Source organism: Budorcas taxicolor, chromosome 25, assembly GCF_023091745.1.
Source record: "Budorcas taxicolor isolate Tak-1 chromosome 25, Takin1.1, whole genome shotgun sequence".
NCBI lineage: Eukaryota > Metazoa > Chordata > Mammalia > Artiodactyla > Bovidae > Budorcas > Budorcas taxicolor.
The window spans coordinates 40849285-40867751 of record NC_068934.1 but is presented as its reverse complement, the minus strand read 5'-3'; the positions used below and the strand labels follow the sequence as shown (position 1 = coordinate 40867751).

Sequence of the window (18467 nt, the reverse complement as noted above, 5' to 3'; positions counted from 1 at the left end):
CCCGGAGTTCACTCAGACTCATGTCCAACGAGTCGGTGATGCCATCCAGCCATCTCATCCTCGGTCATCCCCTTCTCCTCCTGCCCCCAATCCCTCCCAGCATCAGAGTCTTTTCTAATGAGTCAACTCTTCACATGAGGTGGCCAAAGTACTGGAGTTTCAGCTTTAGCATCATTCCTTCCAAGGAACATCTAGGACTGATCTCCCCAAAAATGAATGGGTGAGCTGCTGAGCTGGGGCACCCAGCCTGGGTGCAGTTACTCCTTGGGCCACTAGAGGGAGCGAGCGCCCAATATATGGGGTTCAGGGACCCAGAAAGCATGTGACCCAAATCCGCCTGCTTTGCTGTTGCCGTTCAGTCGCTCACTTGTGTCTGACTCTTTGCGACCCCATGGACTGCAGCACGCCAGGCTTCCCTGTCCTTCACCATCTGCTGGAGCTTGCTCAAACTCATGTCCATCAAGTTGGTCATGCCATCCAACCATCTCATCCTCTGTCGTCCACTTCTCCTCCTGCCTTCAATCCTGCCCAGCATCAAGGTCTTCTCTAATGAGTTGGTTCTTTGTATCAGGTGGCCAAAGTATTGGAGCTTCAGCATCAGTCCTTCCACTGAATAGTCAGGGTTGATTTCCTTTAGGATTGACTGGTTTGATCTCCTTGCAGTCCAAGGCACTCTCAAGAGTCTTCTCCAACACCACAGTTCAAAAGCATCAATTCTTCAGCGCTCAGCCTTTTTTATGGTCCAACGCTCACATCCATACATGACTACTGGAAAAACCATAGCTTTGACTAGACAGACCTTTGTTGGCAAAGTAATGTCTCTACTTTTTAATATGCTGTCTAGGTTTGTCATAGCTTTTCTTCCAAGAAGCAAGCGTTTTTGATTTCATGGCTGCAGCCACCATCTGCTTTCCTGATCTGATGGCTAAGATTTTACTAAGAATCCTAAATTTAGGTGACGCGGAGAGGTCTGTCTTCACCGCAGCAGCCCCTGAGGGACTGATGCAGACCTCCCAACGGAAAGAAGCCTCAATGGGAAAACCCAGGGTCAAGCCATGTCTTGGAAGTGAGAGGGCCTGGGGTGGGCAACCACCTCCATTTACTCCGGGAGACCCCTCCCCTCTCCCCTGCCACTGCTGGTCCAAGTGGACACAGCTCTGGGTTTGTGGGCCAGGCTCTCATTTTCAGGCATCTATCTCCGCTCTCCAGCCTCAGCCTGGCCCTCCAGCACTGAGCAGGTGACTGCCAGCATGGCCTGGGAGACAGAGACCCAGGCTGGAACCCTTGCTCTGGTGGCCCTTCCTGACTGCAACGGCCTGGGCGGCAGGTGCCGATAGCTACTTCACAAGGCTGGGGTGAGATTAGAGGCCCAAGATGCAGAAAGAGCCTGGCACACAGCAGCCACCAGGGAGAGGACAGCCCCTGAGTCAGTGACCTGGGGGCTTGGGGAACCACGAGAGCGGCAGGGCCAGCAGCCTGGGAGGGAAGGGCCCATGGCACCTTTGAGGCCAGCACTCCCACCTAGAGGAGGCTGGGTGCTGAGGGGCTCAGAGGCCATGGGAGCCCTGAGCACGTGCTTGGCCTTTGTCAGGGCCTCTCCTGCCCACAGGAGACCAACCACATGTCCAGGGCAGGGCTGGGGCTCAATGGGGGTGTCCCCAGGGTTGCGGGGGGGGGGGGGGGGCATAGGCAGGCCTGGCTTGCCATGCTCTGCATGGGATGGGAAAACCACTCCAGGTGACAGGCCTGGGCCTGAGGCAGGTGGGCAGTCCTTCATCTAGCCCATGCTGGGAACCTGGGCTGCTGCGGACAGGCTGGGCTCGGAGAAGGTAGCCTGACCCTCTGGGCTGTAGGCTGAGACTTCAGGCCCGCCTCTTCTCTGCCTTCCAGCAGCCGGCTCTTCTCAGCAGGGACCCAGCTGGGCATTCCCGGGTCTGAGGTCTTTCTGCTGCCTCTTCTGGCAGCTCTGAGAAACTGATATGAATGCAGCCTTGCCCCTGTTGGCAGAGGCCCTTAGACGCCCAGACCACCAGGGACACCACCCCCCCGTCCCGGCTTCTGAAAGATCCTACTGGCAGGAGAGGCCTGCTTGTGCAAATGACGTCCCTGCCCTGCCAGTGAGTAGTGGAGCAGGGCTGGGGGATCCCAGGTCTCAGGACCCCTCAGGACCTCTCAGTGGCCTCAGGGGCTCCAAGGATGCTGTTTGTGGGTTGGCAGAGACAGGGAGGGGCGTGGGGTGCCCTGGTTGGCTCTATCAGTCACTGGGGGATGGTGACAACAACCCAAAGAGCCCCCTGGCTTTCTGGGGAAAGGACACTGAAGGAGGGAGTGGCTGCTGTGGGCCCCAAGGGCAGGCGTGTGGTGGACAGAAGCTGCCCGCCCAACATGCCAGCCTGTCTGAAAGAAGGAACCCGGGCAACCATCCTCCTTCTGCCAGGCTTGGGCAGAAGGTGGAGATGCCAGAGAAGGGGAGGGGCCCTCATGGAGCCGAGCCCTCCTCTGGCACACTTAGGAAGGCAGAGTCCACCCCGGCCGCCCCCCACCACCCCGCCCCCGAAGTTGGCCAAGGGCGGCATCCAGCTGAGGTCTTGCCAGCTCCTTGTGAACAGCATTGGAGCCGTTCACAAAAGGCCTTCTTGCTGCCTTTCCAGAGGCTTCTTTGGATTGGGTCTCTATCCAGAAAGGCCTTTCTTGCAGAAAGGCAGAGCACAGGAGGGGAGTTGGGGGAAGGGAGGAAGTTGGCAGAGGGGAGCGGTCGAGAGGGGTGTGGAGGGAGATGAGAGCAGCTCCGGGAGGTATGTGTTACCATCCCCATTTCACAGATAAGGAGACTGAGGCTTGCAGAGGTATGCTGACTTGCCTGACTCTGAAAGTGACAAAGTATGGGTTCAAACCCACAAAGTGTGCTTCCAAAACCCCAGCCAGGATAACACAGAAGCAGAAAGGCCCCGGCCCAGAGATGGTGCAGAAGAGCAGCAGCGTGGGCTGCAGGGGGCACGGGGGCAGGGGGCAGGCCCAGTCGTTTCGGGAGACCCCGCCCCACCATGGGCTAGCCCGGCACGGTGACCTCAGCCCTTCTGCACTCGCCAAGGGCAGGCGGGGATCCGGGAAGGGCTGGGGTACTCACGAGCAGGACCGGGCCAGCTGGCAGAGGCCGCAGGCAGGTTTCCGCATCAGGTACATGGGCCAGCCGTAGGCAGCCAGGGCGAAGAGCATGTAATAGCAGACCTCCTTATAGCGGAGCATCTCGTGCTGGAAGTGCAGAGGCAGAGGAGGGTCACCTCCTGCCCTTCCCGCTGTAGCCTCGGCACCCACGGGCTCCCCTCCGTGGAGGCAATGGAGGCGGGAGCTGCCCTCCCCACAGGCTGCAGACCACGCCACCCCCACCCCGCTGGAGGAGGGAACACGCCTCCAGATGATAATTGCATTTCCCTAATTAACTGCAAGCAACCAGGGCACGAAACCTCCCGAGACCTGTCCTGTTGCTCCAATCTCAGAATTAATGGTCTGGGGACAGAAAAACACTCAGAGCACTGGATCGATTTCCTTGCAGGTTTCCCAAGAAGGGAAGAGAGGGAGAGGTGAGAGACACAATCACCGCCTCGGCCATCAGGCCCGGGGAAGGGCAACTGACCCCCCCGAGAGGCCTGGACCCTCCCCTCGGAGCAGGATGCCCAGGCCAGGAACAGCAGGGCGGGCCCTGGAGATGCAGACACGCTGGGGGCCAGACCAATCCCCCCCGCCCTGCTCCGCACTCAGGGAGACCCTGGCTTGACTCAAGGGCGTCTGGGGCAGTCGGGATGGTTCTGAGAAAGGCGCCGGTTTGAAAGCCGGTGTCTGAGGCCGGTGGCTGCTGTTATCAGCTAGACTGGCCAGGGAGGCAGGCGGGAGGCACACGTGTCCCAGCGAAGCCTCTTCTCCCCAGTCCCGGGCGCCCCAGGCGCTGGGGGACTCCTGCACTTAGAGGGAATTAGTCACCTTGTAAAAGTTAAAGACGGTGATTAGTCATCTCGTGAAGTGAAATAAGCAGCACCTTAATCGGGGCCCAGAGGGGTGGAACCGTCCCGGCCGCTCGTCTGCTCTTCAGGAAGGCGCAGGGGGTAATTAACCTCTGGCTCGCGCCGGAGGGCGGGGCTCTGGCACCTGGGGGCTCGGCGGCCCCACCCCCGCCCTGCCCCTCCGCAGGGGAGAGCGGGCCGGGAGGACATCCCCGAGGGAGGCGGGGACCGGCACCCAGGGGGCCTGCTACGGATGGGCTGTTTGGAGAACGCATGGAAATACCCGCCCGCTTTGTAGAGCGGGGTGGGGCCGTGGGGTGGGGGATGGTGGCGCGATGGAGAACCGGCGTTTCCAGGGGAGTCAGATGCGAAGGCCGAATCCTTTCTTACTCTGTCCTGACGGGCACCGGTGTTCACTCATCCCCTCCCCACCAGGGCTCTGGGTGGAAGGCAGGCCCAGCACCGCTTCCGCTGCAGGAATAGGCTCAGTGGGGTCAGGGACTCGCTCAAGGTCACAGCCCCCGGTGCGGAGCCACAGATTAAATCCGTTTGCTGTCTGGCTGCAGTTCCCGCCCTGGGTGAGGGGCTCCCCTAGCCTAGGACCAGCGCCTCCTTCACTGGGACACACTACGCCAGATTTTCTACTAAAGGCACTTAAGAAGAGCTCCTGCTACTCAAAAAAAAAAAAAAAAAAACCCTTGGAAACCAAGTGCTATGTCTTGCTGCCTTTCATAACAATAACAACCGTGGCAAGAATAACCGCAGCTCAGCCCCTGGAAGTAGTTGACAATCTCAGGAGGCCAGGGCCAAACATTCTGAGCTCAGTGGAGCCGATTCAAGGGGTTTGCCTGTAGAACCAGAGCAATGTGCAGGGGGGCAGGTCAGAGGGTGTTTGGGAGGAAGGGGGCTGCTTGGAGAGCTGAGGCGAGACCCACAGCGGAGCAGGTGCAGCCGGTGCCTCAGGGGCCGCTGGCAGGCGGTCTGCTCGGGTGAGCCCAGCAGAGGGAGAGAGGGACCCGGCGCGTGCTGCGGGTGGTCCTGACTCACCGAGCTTTTGAGGTCGAGGTACTTGGTGTTTCGGGTCACCGGCATGCCAGACAGGAAGGCCAGGATGTCGTTGTTGGCCTGGAAGACAAGCACGTGAAGGTGGCTACCCCGGGCGCAGCCACACGGCCGAGAAAGGGGTCCGGGCCCGGGCTCTGCACTCTGTCTGCCCCCCAAGGCCCTGAGACCCCAAAGGGGTGTGTGGTTTCTAGCTCTTCCACGACCCGGCCCGCTTTCCAAATCCAAGGTCTCCTCATATTTCCAGTTGCTTCCCTTCCACCCAAAGCATCCATGCGGGGGGAGGGAGCCAGCCCAGGCCAGGAGAAAACATATTTTATACGAGATGCTGGGAGACCCCAGCTAGGACTGGCGAGTTGCAGGGGGGCGGGTGATGAGGCAAGTGCAGAAGCCAGAGCACAGAGCTGGGTGGGTCATGGGGCCCCTGTGCTTAGACGGTAGATGGGTGGAGACAGCCTCTAGGCCCTGCAGAGGGAAGCAGCTCGAGCAGAGACCCTGGGCGGCTAGCTGAGGGTGAGCTGGGGCAGGGAGGGGAGCGTGGAACCCGGGGGTGGCAGGGACAGCCTCGGTGGAGGGCAGAGTGGGGATGTGACCCGCGTGTGGGCTCACCTCATCTAGCACGGCATTGCGCTTGGCCCGCTGCCGCTGCCGGAGCAGCACCAGGCCGGCGATGATGTCCGACGGCACAATGTCCAGGTCTCGGAAAAACTCGGCAAAGAGGTAGGCGATTTCCGAGTAGGCGTCCTACATGGTCCGGGGAGGCGGCGGGGGGCGGTGGCAGGGAGCAGGAGAGAGGACAGAGGCCGGGCGTGAATGTCCGGGGATGGGCATCCGCAGGGACCCTTCTCCGGCCCCACTCCCCGCCTCCCCACCCCCCCTCCCCGTCCTTGGCACTCCTTTGGCACTCAGGCACTGGCCTGATGCCCCTGAACCATTTCCTGCTCCAGGACTAGGAACCAAGGCCTGCAGGCCCGGCCTGTTTCTCCTTCCGCCCTTCCCTCCAGCAGAGGAGCCAAAACTGAGCTCCTGGCTGCTTTTCTCCCACGCTGTTTCTTCCCACCTCCCTCCAGCTGTGACCCTGAATGGCCCCACCAAGCGCCCTTTGGAGCCCACGGTCTCAGGCCTCCCTGCCCACCCCCCCCATCCCCTCCAGCCCCCCGCTCCTGCCCACAGCTGGAGGTGCAGGGACCCCCACCATGTGCCTGGACCTGGAGAAGGGGCGTGTGATGCGGGGGCCCTGGCCCCCAGCTGGCCTGCAAGCTCTGTCCTCAGGACACCCGTGCTTGGGGCCGGGGGCTGGGGGAGGTCGTGCGGACAGAGGCAGCCCTGCCAGCCCTGTGCAGAGTCCTCTCTGCCTCCCGACACGTGGGAGCCTGGAACCTCTTCCCTAACCTGTCAGGAGAGGCTGTGGTGGGAACAGACTCATGGCAACCCGCTTTTTCCTGCTGGGTTTTGAGTGTCTGGCACTTGTGAAAGAAGAAAAATCAAGGGCTGCAAACTCAAACGCCTAATGCAAGGGCCGAATCTAGAAATACTGAACTCGACACAAACGCCCCCGATTTTTAAATCCTGGCATCCAGTACAAATGTTTGATCAACACAGCATGAGCCGATCAAAACTCTGGGCGGGACCTGACCTGACCTGACCACCATCAGTGTTTGGTGGGACCCAGCTTCTGGGGAACCCCCTGCCTTTTTTGAGAAAAGACTTCTGCCTGTTCCCCAGGGTCCAACACCAGCCCCCAATCTGCCTGTCAGGAGGGGTGGATGTGCCCTGGATGAGACCCCCCAGAGAGCCTCCTGGGGGTGCTTCCCACCCACCAGGGAACCTCCGGGGGTGGGAGGGGCTTTCTTACACTTGATTACTCACTCTATGGCTCAGCAGGGGCTTCAGGTGGGTAGGAGCCACTGGAGCCTTTTCTGGTGGCTTCCATGGAGGGCACTGGCTGTCTGGCTCAGGCAGGAGTGGTCTCCTGACCTCACTGGCTCTGCCACTACCTAGCTGTGGGACGCTGAGCAAGTCACTCCACCTCTCTGGGCCTCAGTTGCCTGATCTGCAAAATGAGGGGTGGGGCTAGATGATCCCTAAGGACCCTGCCAGCACAGGAGGGGGCAGCACTCCACGGAGGGCTCCCCAGGGCCCTGCCTCCCCTCCCCCACCCGGGGGCCACCCACTGCTGACCCACCTTCCTTCTGCAGTGCCCTAGTGGGTGCAGAGGGTGAGGGCCGCACTGACCTCATGGCAGCTGATTTTACAGAAGGACTTGCAGCTGGTTGTGGTTTAGTCTGACTGTTCGGCAACCCCATGGACTGTAGCCCGCCAGGCTCCCCTGTCCATGGGATTCTCCAGGCAGGAATACTGGAGTGGGTTGCCATGCCCTCCTCCAGGGGATCTTCCCAACCCAGGGATCGAACCCATGTCCCCTGCATTGGCAGGCGGATTCTCTACCGCTGAGCCAGTGGGGAGGCCCTTGCAGCTGGCTTTTCTTTGTCTTCAGGTCGCCCTGATACTTGAGTACCTCTTCTCCTAGACTCATCTCTAAGTTCCAAGGGGGTCAATAAAAGGTCTTCCCATTTTTCTGTCCCCTGACAAAGGAAGGGAAGGGCTGTTTCACATGCAGGAGGGAGTTGGGCAGTGAATGACAACAGGTCCTCTGAGGAGCAGGCTGTCCCCTCCTGTCCTGCTCAAAGCCCAGCCCCGCCCCACCCGGCAGAGCCAAGGACCTGAGCCCCAGGGCGGCGACTTCCCAGTACTTACTGACTGGGAGTCCTTCGTCCGAGTGCAGCAGAGGAACACTTTGAGCCGGCGTGACCAGCTGGTGGCCTGACCCTCTTCTAAGCGGTGCCTGCAGTGGGGGAGAGTTGGTATGTGTGAGGTCAGAGGGCTGGACCAGAAGAGCTGGGCCCAGACGTTACAGAAACAGGGCAGCCTGTTCCCAGGGCCCCAGCAAAGGGCTCCCCGGCAGGAGGGTCTGGGGGGACAACAGGCCTGGGCCGGGTCAAAGCCGAGTGGCCAGCGAGCTGTCAGCCTGCAGGGCTTTCCCTGAGGGGCTCCTGCTGGCTGAGGCTGGGGCCTGTGCTTCTGGCTTCTGACACAAAGACACCAGCACACTCGGGGGCTTCGGAGCTGGGAGCCCAAACTGGGGGCCGCCCTGAAGCCCATTCCAAAGGCTCCAACCAAGGGCCCTGGGAAATGGCAGCAGGGTGCTGGGCCTCCCTGCCGATTTGTTCCACTTTGGGAGCAGACCTGCTGGCCAGACCTGTTCCCCTCTCAGAAAGGATTTCTCTCATCTCTGTACTTGGGGAAGCTTAAGGGGCTGAATGAGTTTAGCATGCTGCAGCACCTTAGATCCGTTATATTACAGGGGAGAGGGCCCTGCCCTTCATCTGCATGGCTGGCTCCTCTCCATTCCCCCACCTCCACCCCCAGCCCCAGTGGGTATGGCTGCTCTGATGGGGAGGCAGGGTACCCAGGAGTCTGCACTCAAAGCGAGAGTGATTGATTGGCCAGTTATCCAAGGAGACCCTTCCAACGCTGAGTGTCCAGAGGTCGGTGTGTTTTGAGCATAAAGATCACAGATCCAACATTAAAAATGTACATTTCCAGACTGAGCAAGAGGGGCTGGCTGGCTTTTGTGACATGCGCCCTCCCCGCCAGCCCTTTCAGAGCCTGGTGCTGGGTGGTCAGGAGGGGCAGGCTCTGAATGACCCTGGATGCCTGCAAGGCACTTAGCATCCATCAGGAGTGACAGGCCAGGCGGTCGCTGCCTCCACCTCCTCTCTGCAGCTAACAGCCGCTTCCTGCTCCCATCCTGGTGCCACGGCGCTACGGGCCACAAGGACAGGGGAAGCCACAGGGCCATCAGGGCGACAGGAGGGGGTTAGGAAACAGGGCAAGGGACTTGCTGTTTCTGGAACCTGCCAGCGCTAAGGGACTTGGGCAGCCTCATATCCTAAGCCAACGTCCCCCCTCTACTGGGGGCTGGATGAAGGGACAGCATGTCGGCTAAGCTGAGTTCCCAGAGCATCGCGTTCTTTAACTCTTTCTAAACAAACTGGCTGTCAAACATTCAAAGACAATTTCCTCCATTCCCTCTGGCAGATTAAGTCCGGTATACTCTACTGCCCTGGTGGCTCAGATGGTAAAGCGTCTGCCCGCAATGCGGGAGACCCGGGTTCAATCTCTGGGTCGGGAAGATCCTCTGGAGAAGGAAATGGAAAATTCCATGGATGGAGAAGGCTGGTGGGCCACAGTCCATGGGGTCGCAAAGAGTCAGACACGACTGAGCGACTTCACTTCACTTCATAATCTACTGCAGTACACTTTATGCCCACCAGGGGGAAGATGGAGCCAATGACATGTTTGGCCTAATGCCTCTGTCCCTCTGGACAGAAACTTCATGGACCCGGCACCCCTCTGCCCTGGGGCTCACTAAAGCAAAGGGAGGGCAGACACTCCAGCAGAGATCCAAGGTCAGGTTCCCAAGGAGCAGTGGTGGGAAGAACCCATCCCAAACCCTACCAGATTTCACTGGAAGGAGAAGGGCCCAGGACTTGAGCAGCTCCCTGACTCCCAGAAACTAAAATAACCCACTGGTGTGGAGCAGCACGGCTTGTGCACAAAGCCAAACCTGGAAGCGGATGAAGGGTCAGCAGGCTTGAAAAACGTCCTTGTTAAGAAAAACTTTCCGTTGGTCTTAGAGCAGAGCAAGGGGGCCGGGGGGAGAGCCGGAGAGGTAGTCACAGTAACCCGTCCGAGAGCTGGAGAAGCTGCGACAGGTGGGGGTCTAGGCGCTTGAGGCCTCTTACCACTCGCACAGGGCCCAGAACCGCTGGAAGACTTTCTAATTCAGATGACAGCCACCGCCAACCACCTCCACTGTAAAGGCATTGGCTGCACTGGGCCCCAAAGGCAATTATCCAGAGTAGGGGAGGGGAATTCCCCCCCACCCAGGGCCCCAGGAGCCCAGAAACCAGGTCAGGTGGGGGCACGTGCTCAGAATGAGCAAAATGGGACAGGCGGTGGTGGCCAGCTGTGCCGCTGGGAGGAACAACGGGCTCTGGGGCCTTGGCTCCCAAACCTGGCATTTGAGGCTGGGAGGTGGCCAGTCCAGGCGTGGGTGTGGCTCTGGTTGCAGGGCCCAGCTGACGTGGAGGGCCCAGCGGGGCTGGATGGAGGGGCGTGGGAGGGTGGGGTGGGGGCCTGGGAAGCCTGCTCCCCTGGGTTGAGGGCTCCCAACCCTGCTGCCCTGGGCTGGGGGTGGAGTGCCAGCTCCACTCCCCAACCAACATGACCCGGGGCATGTGGTCTGCCCTCCCTGGGACTTGGACCGCTCATCTGTAGAATGGGTCTCACAGCTGCACCAGGGTTGGCCAAAGGATGAAACAGACTGCGGGTGGAAGTGCAGGACCTAACCCTGAACAGAAGCTCGATGAACAGGAGCGACTGTGGCCTAAGCTGAAAGCCCCTCTGCTCTTTTTCTTTCAATAAACAGGAACTCTGTGACCATCCTGGACGCCCTGCCGCATTTTCTCTGCCTCCTTCCTTCTCCAAAACACTGTGCAAAACATCCCCCAACACCACCGGCAAGAAGCCTGCCTTGGTTAACCTCCTGCAGCCCCCTTAATCCTAGAGGCAGCCTCACCTAGTGGTTACGAGCCAAGGCTCTAAGGCCAGACTGACTGAGCTTGATCCCAGCCCACTGTTGGCCAGCTGTGCTACCTCAGGCAAGTCACATAACCTCTCTGTGCCCCCATTTCCTCATCTGTATTATGGGATGACATGAACAGCGACCTCAGGGAGTTACTGTAAGTTAATATGCACACTTCCGGGCTCGCTCGTCCGAGTGCTTCCTATTATTACTCTGGTGTTTTTAATCCTGAAGATGATCTGAGCATGAAGCTCCTGTGAGCGCCTGTGTTCATCACTCTGATAAACATCACGGCAGCTGCACGAGGCAGGAATGATTGCGTTCCCACTTTACAGACCAGGAAGCTGAGGTGAGCCTTGGGCCAGCACCTGGGGCTCATGCAGGTTGAGATGCAGTGAGGGAGGCGTGGGGCCGGCCTCTGCCTGCCGGGGTCAGCGAGTCCCACCCCCGCCCGGCCACTGACCGCAGGTTGTAGGTCCGCAGGTTGCGCTGCCGCCTCTTGGTGGCCCTCAGCTTGACGAAGGTGCGGCCCGTGGGGTCGAAGACGCAGAGGACTGTGATGCACACGCTCAGGATGACCACCCAGTTGCAGACGACCATCCCTGCGGAGGAGCGGTGGGAAGCCAAGGGGCATGGCACTGGGGACACCTCTCTGACCCTGAAGAAAGGAGCGCTGGGGCCTTCCTACCTCAAAATGTTCCTGGGGCCCTAGAGTCAGACTCCAAAGGCCCCAGCCCCTGCCTCTGGCTACATGGCTGTCCCCTGGCTGAGCTGTGACCACCCCCACACCCCACGCCAGGCCCATCCTTGGCACAGAGCAGACGGCTATGTGGGTTTCCAGTGCCCTGGTCAGCTCTGTGCCTGCTGCTGTGCACCCCCAGACCAGGGCCCGCCAAGGCGGGGACAGTGGACCTCGGGATGAAGGCTACAGCCTCGCCCAGCCAATCCATCAGCCAAGCTCACAGAAACTGTTTCCTTCTCAAGGTATCTGAGCTTACTACCCTTGAACCTGGTCCCTAACCCCAGATCTTGGGTTAGAGTTAGGGCTGCCCGTGTCCCCTGCACCTCAGGGTGTGTGAGTGCTCAGGCACTCGGTCACATCCGACTCTTTTGAGATCCCATGGACTGTAGCCAGGTTCCTCTGTCCATGGAATGTGTTGTTGTTTAGTCACTTCAGTCGGGTCTGACTCTTTGAGACCCCATGGACTATATAGCCAGGCTCCTCTGTCCATCGGATTTCCCAGGCAAAAATAATGGAGTAGGTTGCCATTTCCTCCTCCAAGAGATCTTCCCGACCCAGGGATCGAACCCTAGTCTTCTACAGTGGCAGGTGGATTCTTTTACCACTGAGCCACTGGGGAAGCGCCCAGCCCAGGGTTAAGGACGCTGTGTCCCTCCCACTGCCCTCTCTAACCTGGCCTGGCCCCTCCACCCCAGGCCCGACCAACATACCGAGCGTGACGTTCTTGGCAGTGAGGTCGTTGCAGGAGGTGTAGTACTGGGTGAGCCAGACGATGCCCACGATGGCATAGATGAACTCGATCACCAGGATGGCTGCAAGCAGAGCAGGGTCCCGGCTGAAGGATGGGGAGGCCCTGGAACCTGGGCCCGGTTCCTCAGCAGCAAACCACCCACCACCCCTCTCTCAGGCCTCGAGATGCAGAGGCCCAGGGAGTGTGGCCGTCCCATCCCCTGGTTTGTGTGCCCGCAGGCCCTGACACCTCTTTGAGAAGGTAACTGGAAAGGCAGATGAGGAAGAGACATTTCCCTGCTCTTTCAGGAATTAGAGTTGTACCTGTGAACTTTGGAATCAGACATGGGGCTTTCCTGGTAGCTCAATGGCAAAGAATCTGCCTGCAGTGCAGGAGACCCAGGTTTGATCCCTGGGTTGGGAAGATCCCCTGAAGGAGGAAATGGCAACCCACTCCAGTATTCTTGCCTGCAGAATCCCATGGACAGAGGAGCCTGGCAGGCTACATTCCATGGGGTCGCAAAGAGTCAGACATGACTGAGTGACTAATACCGTATCTTAGGCAAGTTACCTAATCTCTGAGCCTCCATTTCCTCCACTGTAAAATGAGAGTGATGAGGTCCACGGTTCAGGGCTGTGAGAACTGGGGGACAGGGTGTTCATTTCATGGAAATGGCTGTTCCCAGGGAGGCGGCCTCTACCACTTGAGGCAAAAAGAGGAAAGGGGCGAACCAGCTGCCCAAGGCGCCCTGTCCAGGGCTGAGCCCAGGGCTGACATGGGGTTGGGTGTAGGGAGCAGGGGGGAGGACAGACGCCCCCCCAACCCCCGGGACAGCGCTGGAAGCCCCAGCTTCACAGGCAGCCCCATGTGGCAGCCAAGAGTCCAGGCTTTGGAGTCTGACAACCTGGGTTCAAATCTCTGACACCTGCATACTTGTTAGCTGTGTGACCTTAAGGGAACTAATTAACCTCCCTGGTCCCAGATTCTTCATCTGCAAAATGGACCCACAAAGGGCTCCTCCCTGAGTTAACACAAGAAGAGGGCTAAGCCGAGGCACAGGAGCACAAAAGTGTCCAGCAGGAGTGACCGGGGGAGGCAGCTGAACCGGCGTCCAGGAGGAGGGGACAGGTGGGTCCTCAGGGAGCTGGTCTAGGCTCCTGAGGGGCCTCCCCAGGATGGGGAGGAGGGGCTGTTTGGGGAAGGATCACAAAGCAGCTGAAGAGACACACACAGCCTAGACAGAACAGGGGTCGGCAAGCTTTCTCCGTAAAGGGCCAGAGAGTAAATATTTTAGACCTTGTGGGTCATACTCTCCATCACAACAACTCAGCTCTGCCACGGTTGTGCAGAAGCAGCCAGAGGCAATAAGTACTAAATGAGTGAGTGTGGCTGGGTTCCAATAAAACTTTATTAAAAAAAAAAAAATAGACAGCAGGCAGGATTTGGCCCTCAGGCTGCAGTCTGCCCACCCTTGGTCCAGAAGTGGGTGCAGGGAGTCTGCCTGTTCGCTGCTGGCCCCCGGTGCTGGCTGAATGAACGTTGGGCACAGGAGGGGGTGGGGGTGGGGAGGGCCGGAATAGCCCCCGCCCACGGTGGGTGGCCCTTACCCAGGCGCACGTAGAGCACGTACTGCATGGATTCGCGGGGCTCTGTGTAGAGGATGCCGCCGCGCATGCTCAGCCAGATGATGGCCATCTCGGCGATCATGCAGCTCAGCAAAATGCCCAGGTAGCCGCGGCCGTGGTCCACCAGGTTCAGGGAGCAGGCCTCGTCCGGGTTGTAGACCAGGCCGAAGAGCACCACGGACAGGATCACAAACCTGCGGGAACGCACACATGAGAGGGCTAGGTGGCCCCGCCCAGCCTGGACTCCGAGGTGGAGGGCTTCACTGATCTGGGCAGGGGACCACCGTCCACCAGGCAGCAGGGCCCTCTGAGGACACAGGCACCCAGGGACAAGGCAGTGGGAGCAGAGAGCCCAGGGCTAGGTCAGCTCCTAGAGTGGCCAGGCAGGGTCTCTGGGCTCTGCACGGGTATTGCCCTAAAGGGGGTGGATGTTTCAGCACTGACTCCTGGGACAGGGTCAGGACAGAGGGTCAGAAGGCCTCCCCCAAGCCTGTGATGCAGCCCCCCCTCACCCTGCCGGCCTGTGCATGGCCCTGAGACTCACCAGGTGGTATGCAGCAGGAAGAGGAAGATGGCTGGCAGGACGAGGTCATCGCTGCCCACAGACCAGCGCCGCCGGAACACCACGATCCCGGGCATGGCTGGCGGCTCTGCGGAGGCTCAGCGGGCCTGGCGCTCACCTCCTGAAACAGAGCAGAGGACCCCCAGGCTGCCTGGGCCACGGCCACATCCAGGACCACCGTGCTTCTGGCCAGGCAGGCCCAGCAGCAGGCGCATCCTCCCAGTCTGACATCCCCAGGGCTTCAGTCCCATCCCTGGACAGGACCCACCTCCCACCATATCCATCCCCCTGGAGCCAGTATCAAAAACTGCAGTAGCCAGACACTGGCTTCAGTCTAATCCCTGAGGACCTGCCTGTCCCCAAGAGTGGCACAGGCCCCTTGAGATCAGCTCAGCCTGGGGTTGCCCCGATAGGAACTGCTTAGCTCCACTAAAGACCTGGGCTTATTCCTACCCTCCTCCATGGGATCAGGGGACCCCCACCCACATATCCAGTGCCTGCAGTCCTTGGCATGGGGTCGGGGTTTCCCAGCCCAAGCCTGAGCCTGTCTCCCGGCATGAGCTGAGCCAGGGAGGTGGAAGGCTGAAGGCACTGGGGAAGGTGGGCTGTGAGCACATGCGTGGGGCTGACACACACGGAGGATGGGAGCACCCAGCACATAGTAGGTGCTCAGTAAATATCTGTTGGATGAGGTCTTCCGTTTTGTGCTTTGCTGGAATGCTGGGAGGACACTCTATGACCTGATTTTGTACCCATCAGACAGAATCCCCAACAACAGCGACGCCCCTTGGTAGGGAAGGACCTGGTTGAGACGGGGCGGGGGCGGGGGAGGTGTCAGGAGTGTGGCTGGGGTGCCCAGCCTCTCTGCTAGAAGGGCAGTGGGCAAGCCCTGGGGGTATCCCATCCTCCTGGCAGCTGCCCTCCACCCTCCACGCTCCCCCTGAGCCATGCAGTCTCTACTGCCCAGATCCCAACTCTCTGAAGTAGCTGAATTCAAATTAGCCGCAGGGAAGCTTGGGGAGAAAGGGCCCAGGAGTCCGGTCCCCCCCTCCCAAGAGCCCCAGGAACCAGGGCAGTGGCGCGACACTGGGGAGGGGCTCAGGGTAGCCCCGCACTTAACTCAACAGAGAAACCCCAGCGACTGGAGGCTAGGTGCTGGTGGGCCGCTGCCCCCAGGCTGGCAGAGGCTTACATGGCACCTGGTCCTGGGTGGGCGGCAAGTCTTCCTCTCCCCGGTGACGGCTCCAGGGAAGGAGAGCATCCGTGGAGACCAGCATCACTCGGCAAGTGGCCAAGTCTCCCCTGCCGGTGGGCACGGCTCTTAGGGTGGGCCAGGGGATGTGGGGCCAGGTGGCCAGCCCAGCACATCCGGCCCGGCTGGTCTCCGTCGCCCTCTCCCGGGTGCAGCCGCTTCATCCGGCCGCTGCCAGGCTGCTTCCAGCGAGGTGGCGGCCTGGCGGGCGGGCGTGCTAGCCTGCTGGGGTCGTGCCTACTCCTCCCCCCACCCTCAGGAAGTGACATCATCCCACTCTCTCCAAGGAGGAGTCGGAGCGCGGATTCTGGGAAGCGGGAGAAGGATGGAGAGCCCGGAGCTGCGTGGCGGGGCGTCCGGGGGCGGGGGTCTGGGACCGCGGGAGGCCGGGGCTTCCAGTCGCCTGTCGGTGACAGGGGCTGACCACGCCGCCGGCTTCGGCTTCGGTTGGAAGGAGCCGACGGGCCGGGTGGGAGGGGCAGGGACGCCGTGGGCGGCGGCGGGCTGGGGGGGACGGAGCTGCCAACAGCTGGGAGGGCAGCCGCCAGCCCCTCCCCGACGCCAGGTGGCCCCCGGAGGGTGAGGAGGCGCGTGGGGTTGGGCTCAGGAGTCCCTCACACCCACGTGAAACCCGCTGCGAGGTCCCAGCAGGTGCAGCAGCCGCTCTCAGCAGGCCAGACCCCAGCAGAGGAAGGGGAGGGCTGTCCCAGAGAGGCTGGCATGGGCTGCCCTGCCGGGAGCCCAGGACATCTTGCTTTCAGGGGTACACCCAGTGAACCCTTCCCAACCGCCTCCTCTCCCAGCCCTTCGCCTCTTAGAGTCTAGAATGGCTAAAACTCCCTCAACTCACATGTTATCACCTCATAACCTCACGCGCAGCCCCACCGTCCGGCTCTCAGGTAGAAGTGGGGGGGCAGGGAGCCTGGCACCCCTGCAAAGGGGGTTGAAGATCTGTCAAGACCCCTGTAGTGATATGACGCGTGGCAGCTTCTGCCCCCCAGCTCGACGAGGAGGGGCGCCCAGCTGACGGCCAGGTGGTCAGTGCCAGTCCCACCTAGGTCACATGGCAGGGCGGCTGCAGGCTGACCCCACCGGGGTACCTCGTAACAGGTCTGGGGGCCACACCCCCGCAACCTCCAGGGCCAGCTCGCCACTGCAGAATCCCAGGTCCAGCACTGCCTGGCTCCCAACCCCGGCTCCACCACCTACTCACAGTATGACTTACTAGTTGTGCCTCAGTTTTCCCATCTGTAAAATGTCGATGGTCCCCACCTGCTAAGGGTCTGGTGCGGACCATATGAGAGGCCTTGGCAGCGCTGGACGAAGCCAGCAGCGGTCTTAGCTCAGGAGGGTGAAGCAGAGAGAGCGCGTGTGAACCGGGTGGATGAGCTGTGCCTCTGCCCAGGCTGGCGGATTCTCCGGCTGGTCACCACCAGGTCATGGGAGGGGGGTGGGGGGTGGTGATGACAGGGCCTGTGCTGCTGCTGGGGGGTGGTAAGGATGGGCCCCGCTACTCCATGCGGATTCATAAATCTCAGGACTGCTATTTTTGAGGGCCTGAAAGACGCCCTTTCTCTCGAGACCCCAGCCCTTCACAATGGGGGCCTGTTCCCCTGCTGGGGATGTGATTTCATCTGGAGGAAATGTCTCAGGATGGGGGAGGGCAGAGGCTACTTCCTGGTCTGAGGAGCCGCAAAGCATCTCCTCTGGCTCTCCTCCCCCAGGGAACAGGGGCCTCAATGGGGCAGGGGGCATCCAGACCAGTGGCACTTCCAGGGGAGGGGATGTGCCCCCTTCAGCGGCGGCAGAACAGAAGCATTGCTGGGTGCCTCCCATGCCCCTGGCTGGACAACTCCCCACCACCACCACCCAGGCAGGTGTGAATGCCCAGGACGCTCCCCACGCATGGGTGGAATGACTTGAGTGGCACTCCGAGGCCGGCCCCTTCTTCCTCCACTCACAAAGCCCAGTTTCCTTGATAGAGATTCAGGCCTTTGATTTAAGTATGAACCATCCTCAGAGTTCCTCTTTCTAAAAATGCAAAACTGTTTTTCTAAAATGCACGGGCTGATCCCTACTTTAAAAACCGTCCATGGCTCCAGGGGTCTGCAGGATAAAGTCCAAGCCTATCAGGCAGCACCTAAGGGCCGCAGCAGCTGGCAGGCAGGCTGTGCAGCCTTGGGCAGGGGCCTTGCTCTCTCTGAGTTCTGGAGCAGGAAGTCACTCCCCAACTCCTAGGGATCCAAGGCACAGACAGGCACAGGGCTGCCTTCTGGCTGGGGAGGCACTCCAGTACCCCCTCACACTCCCTCATCCTCCTTTCCCAACCCCCAAACTTGCTGCTCCCTTAAAAACACCTCATTGGAATCTGTGTTTATCCTAGTTCCTCTGACAGGCAAAATCCTACTCATCTTTATAAGCCAACTGAAAGCCAGTCCTCTTTGAAACCCTCCCTGACAGCACCCCCGGCCCTTCACAGGCCACGCTCCCTTACGGGAACCCCTCATCTCAATACCCTGGGTACCCTGGCTTACACTTGCTGATTCCTTGTTGTCCATCCTGGTTTTGCTCAATGGAGAGTCCCGGGGGGTGGAGGGGGGTGTGGGCCAGGCAGCGCTGCTCTCCTTCACACCACACCCCCTCTTCTCTTGCCCCTGGAGTGTGAATACGGCCCCTCTCCCCCTGGGCAGCCCCAGCCACTCCAAACCACTGCTTCATCCTCCTGAAGCAGCTGCCATAGGGTGGGAGACATGACTCCCGCCCCTCTTAGCTCAAATCCTTCACTTTGGAGGAAAGGTCCCTCCCCAGCGACCCCACCCCGATCGCTCTCAGAGGACCTCCCTCTG

At 60.3% G+C, this 18467-nt stretch overlaps 1 protein-coding gene across 1 annotated transcript in view; it reads right to left on the bottom strand.

The window, feature by feature from the left end:
• Positions 1 to 18467, bottom strand: part of DAGLA (diacylglycerol lipase alpha) — a 58255-nt gene that overhangs the window by 12269 nt on the left and 27519 nt on the right. Inside the window, exons 3-10 of the mRNA XM_052661853.1 lie at positions 14352 to 14490; positions 13790 to 14001; positions 12163 to 12264; positions 11174 to 11312; positions 7818 to 7905; positions 5670 to 5804; positions 5046 to 5123; positions 3128 to 3252 (exon numbers count right to left, since the gene is read on the bottom strand). Of these exons, the coding sequence (XP_052517813.1) occupies positions 3128 to 3252; positions 5046 to 5123; positions 5670 to 5804; positions 7818 to 7905; positions 11174 to 11312; positions 12163 to 12264; positions 13790 to 14001; positions 14352 to 14446 (974 nt within the window). The 5' untranslated portion in view covers positions 14447 to 14490. The remainder of the gene's footprint in view (positions 1 to 3127; positions 3253 to 5045; positions 5124 to 5669; positions 5805 to 7817; positions 7906 to 11173; positions 11313 to 12162; positions 12265 to 13789; positions 14002 to 14351; positions 14491 to 18467) is intronic.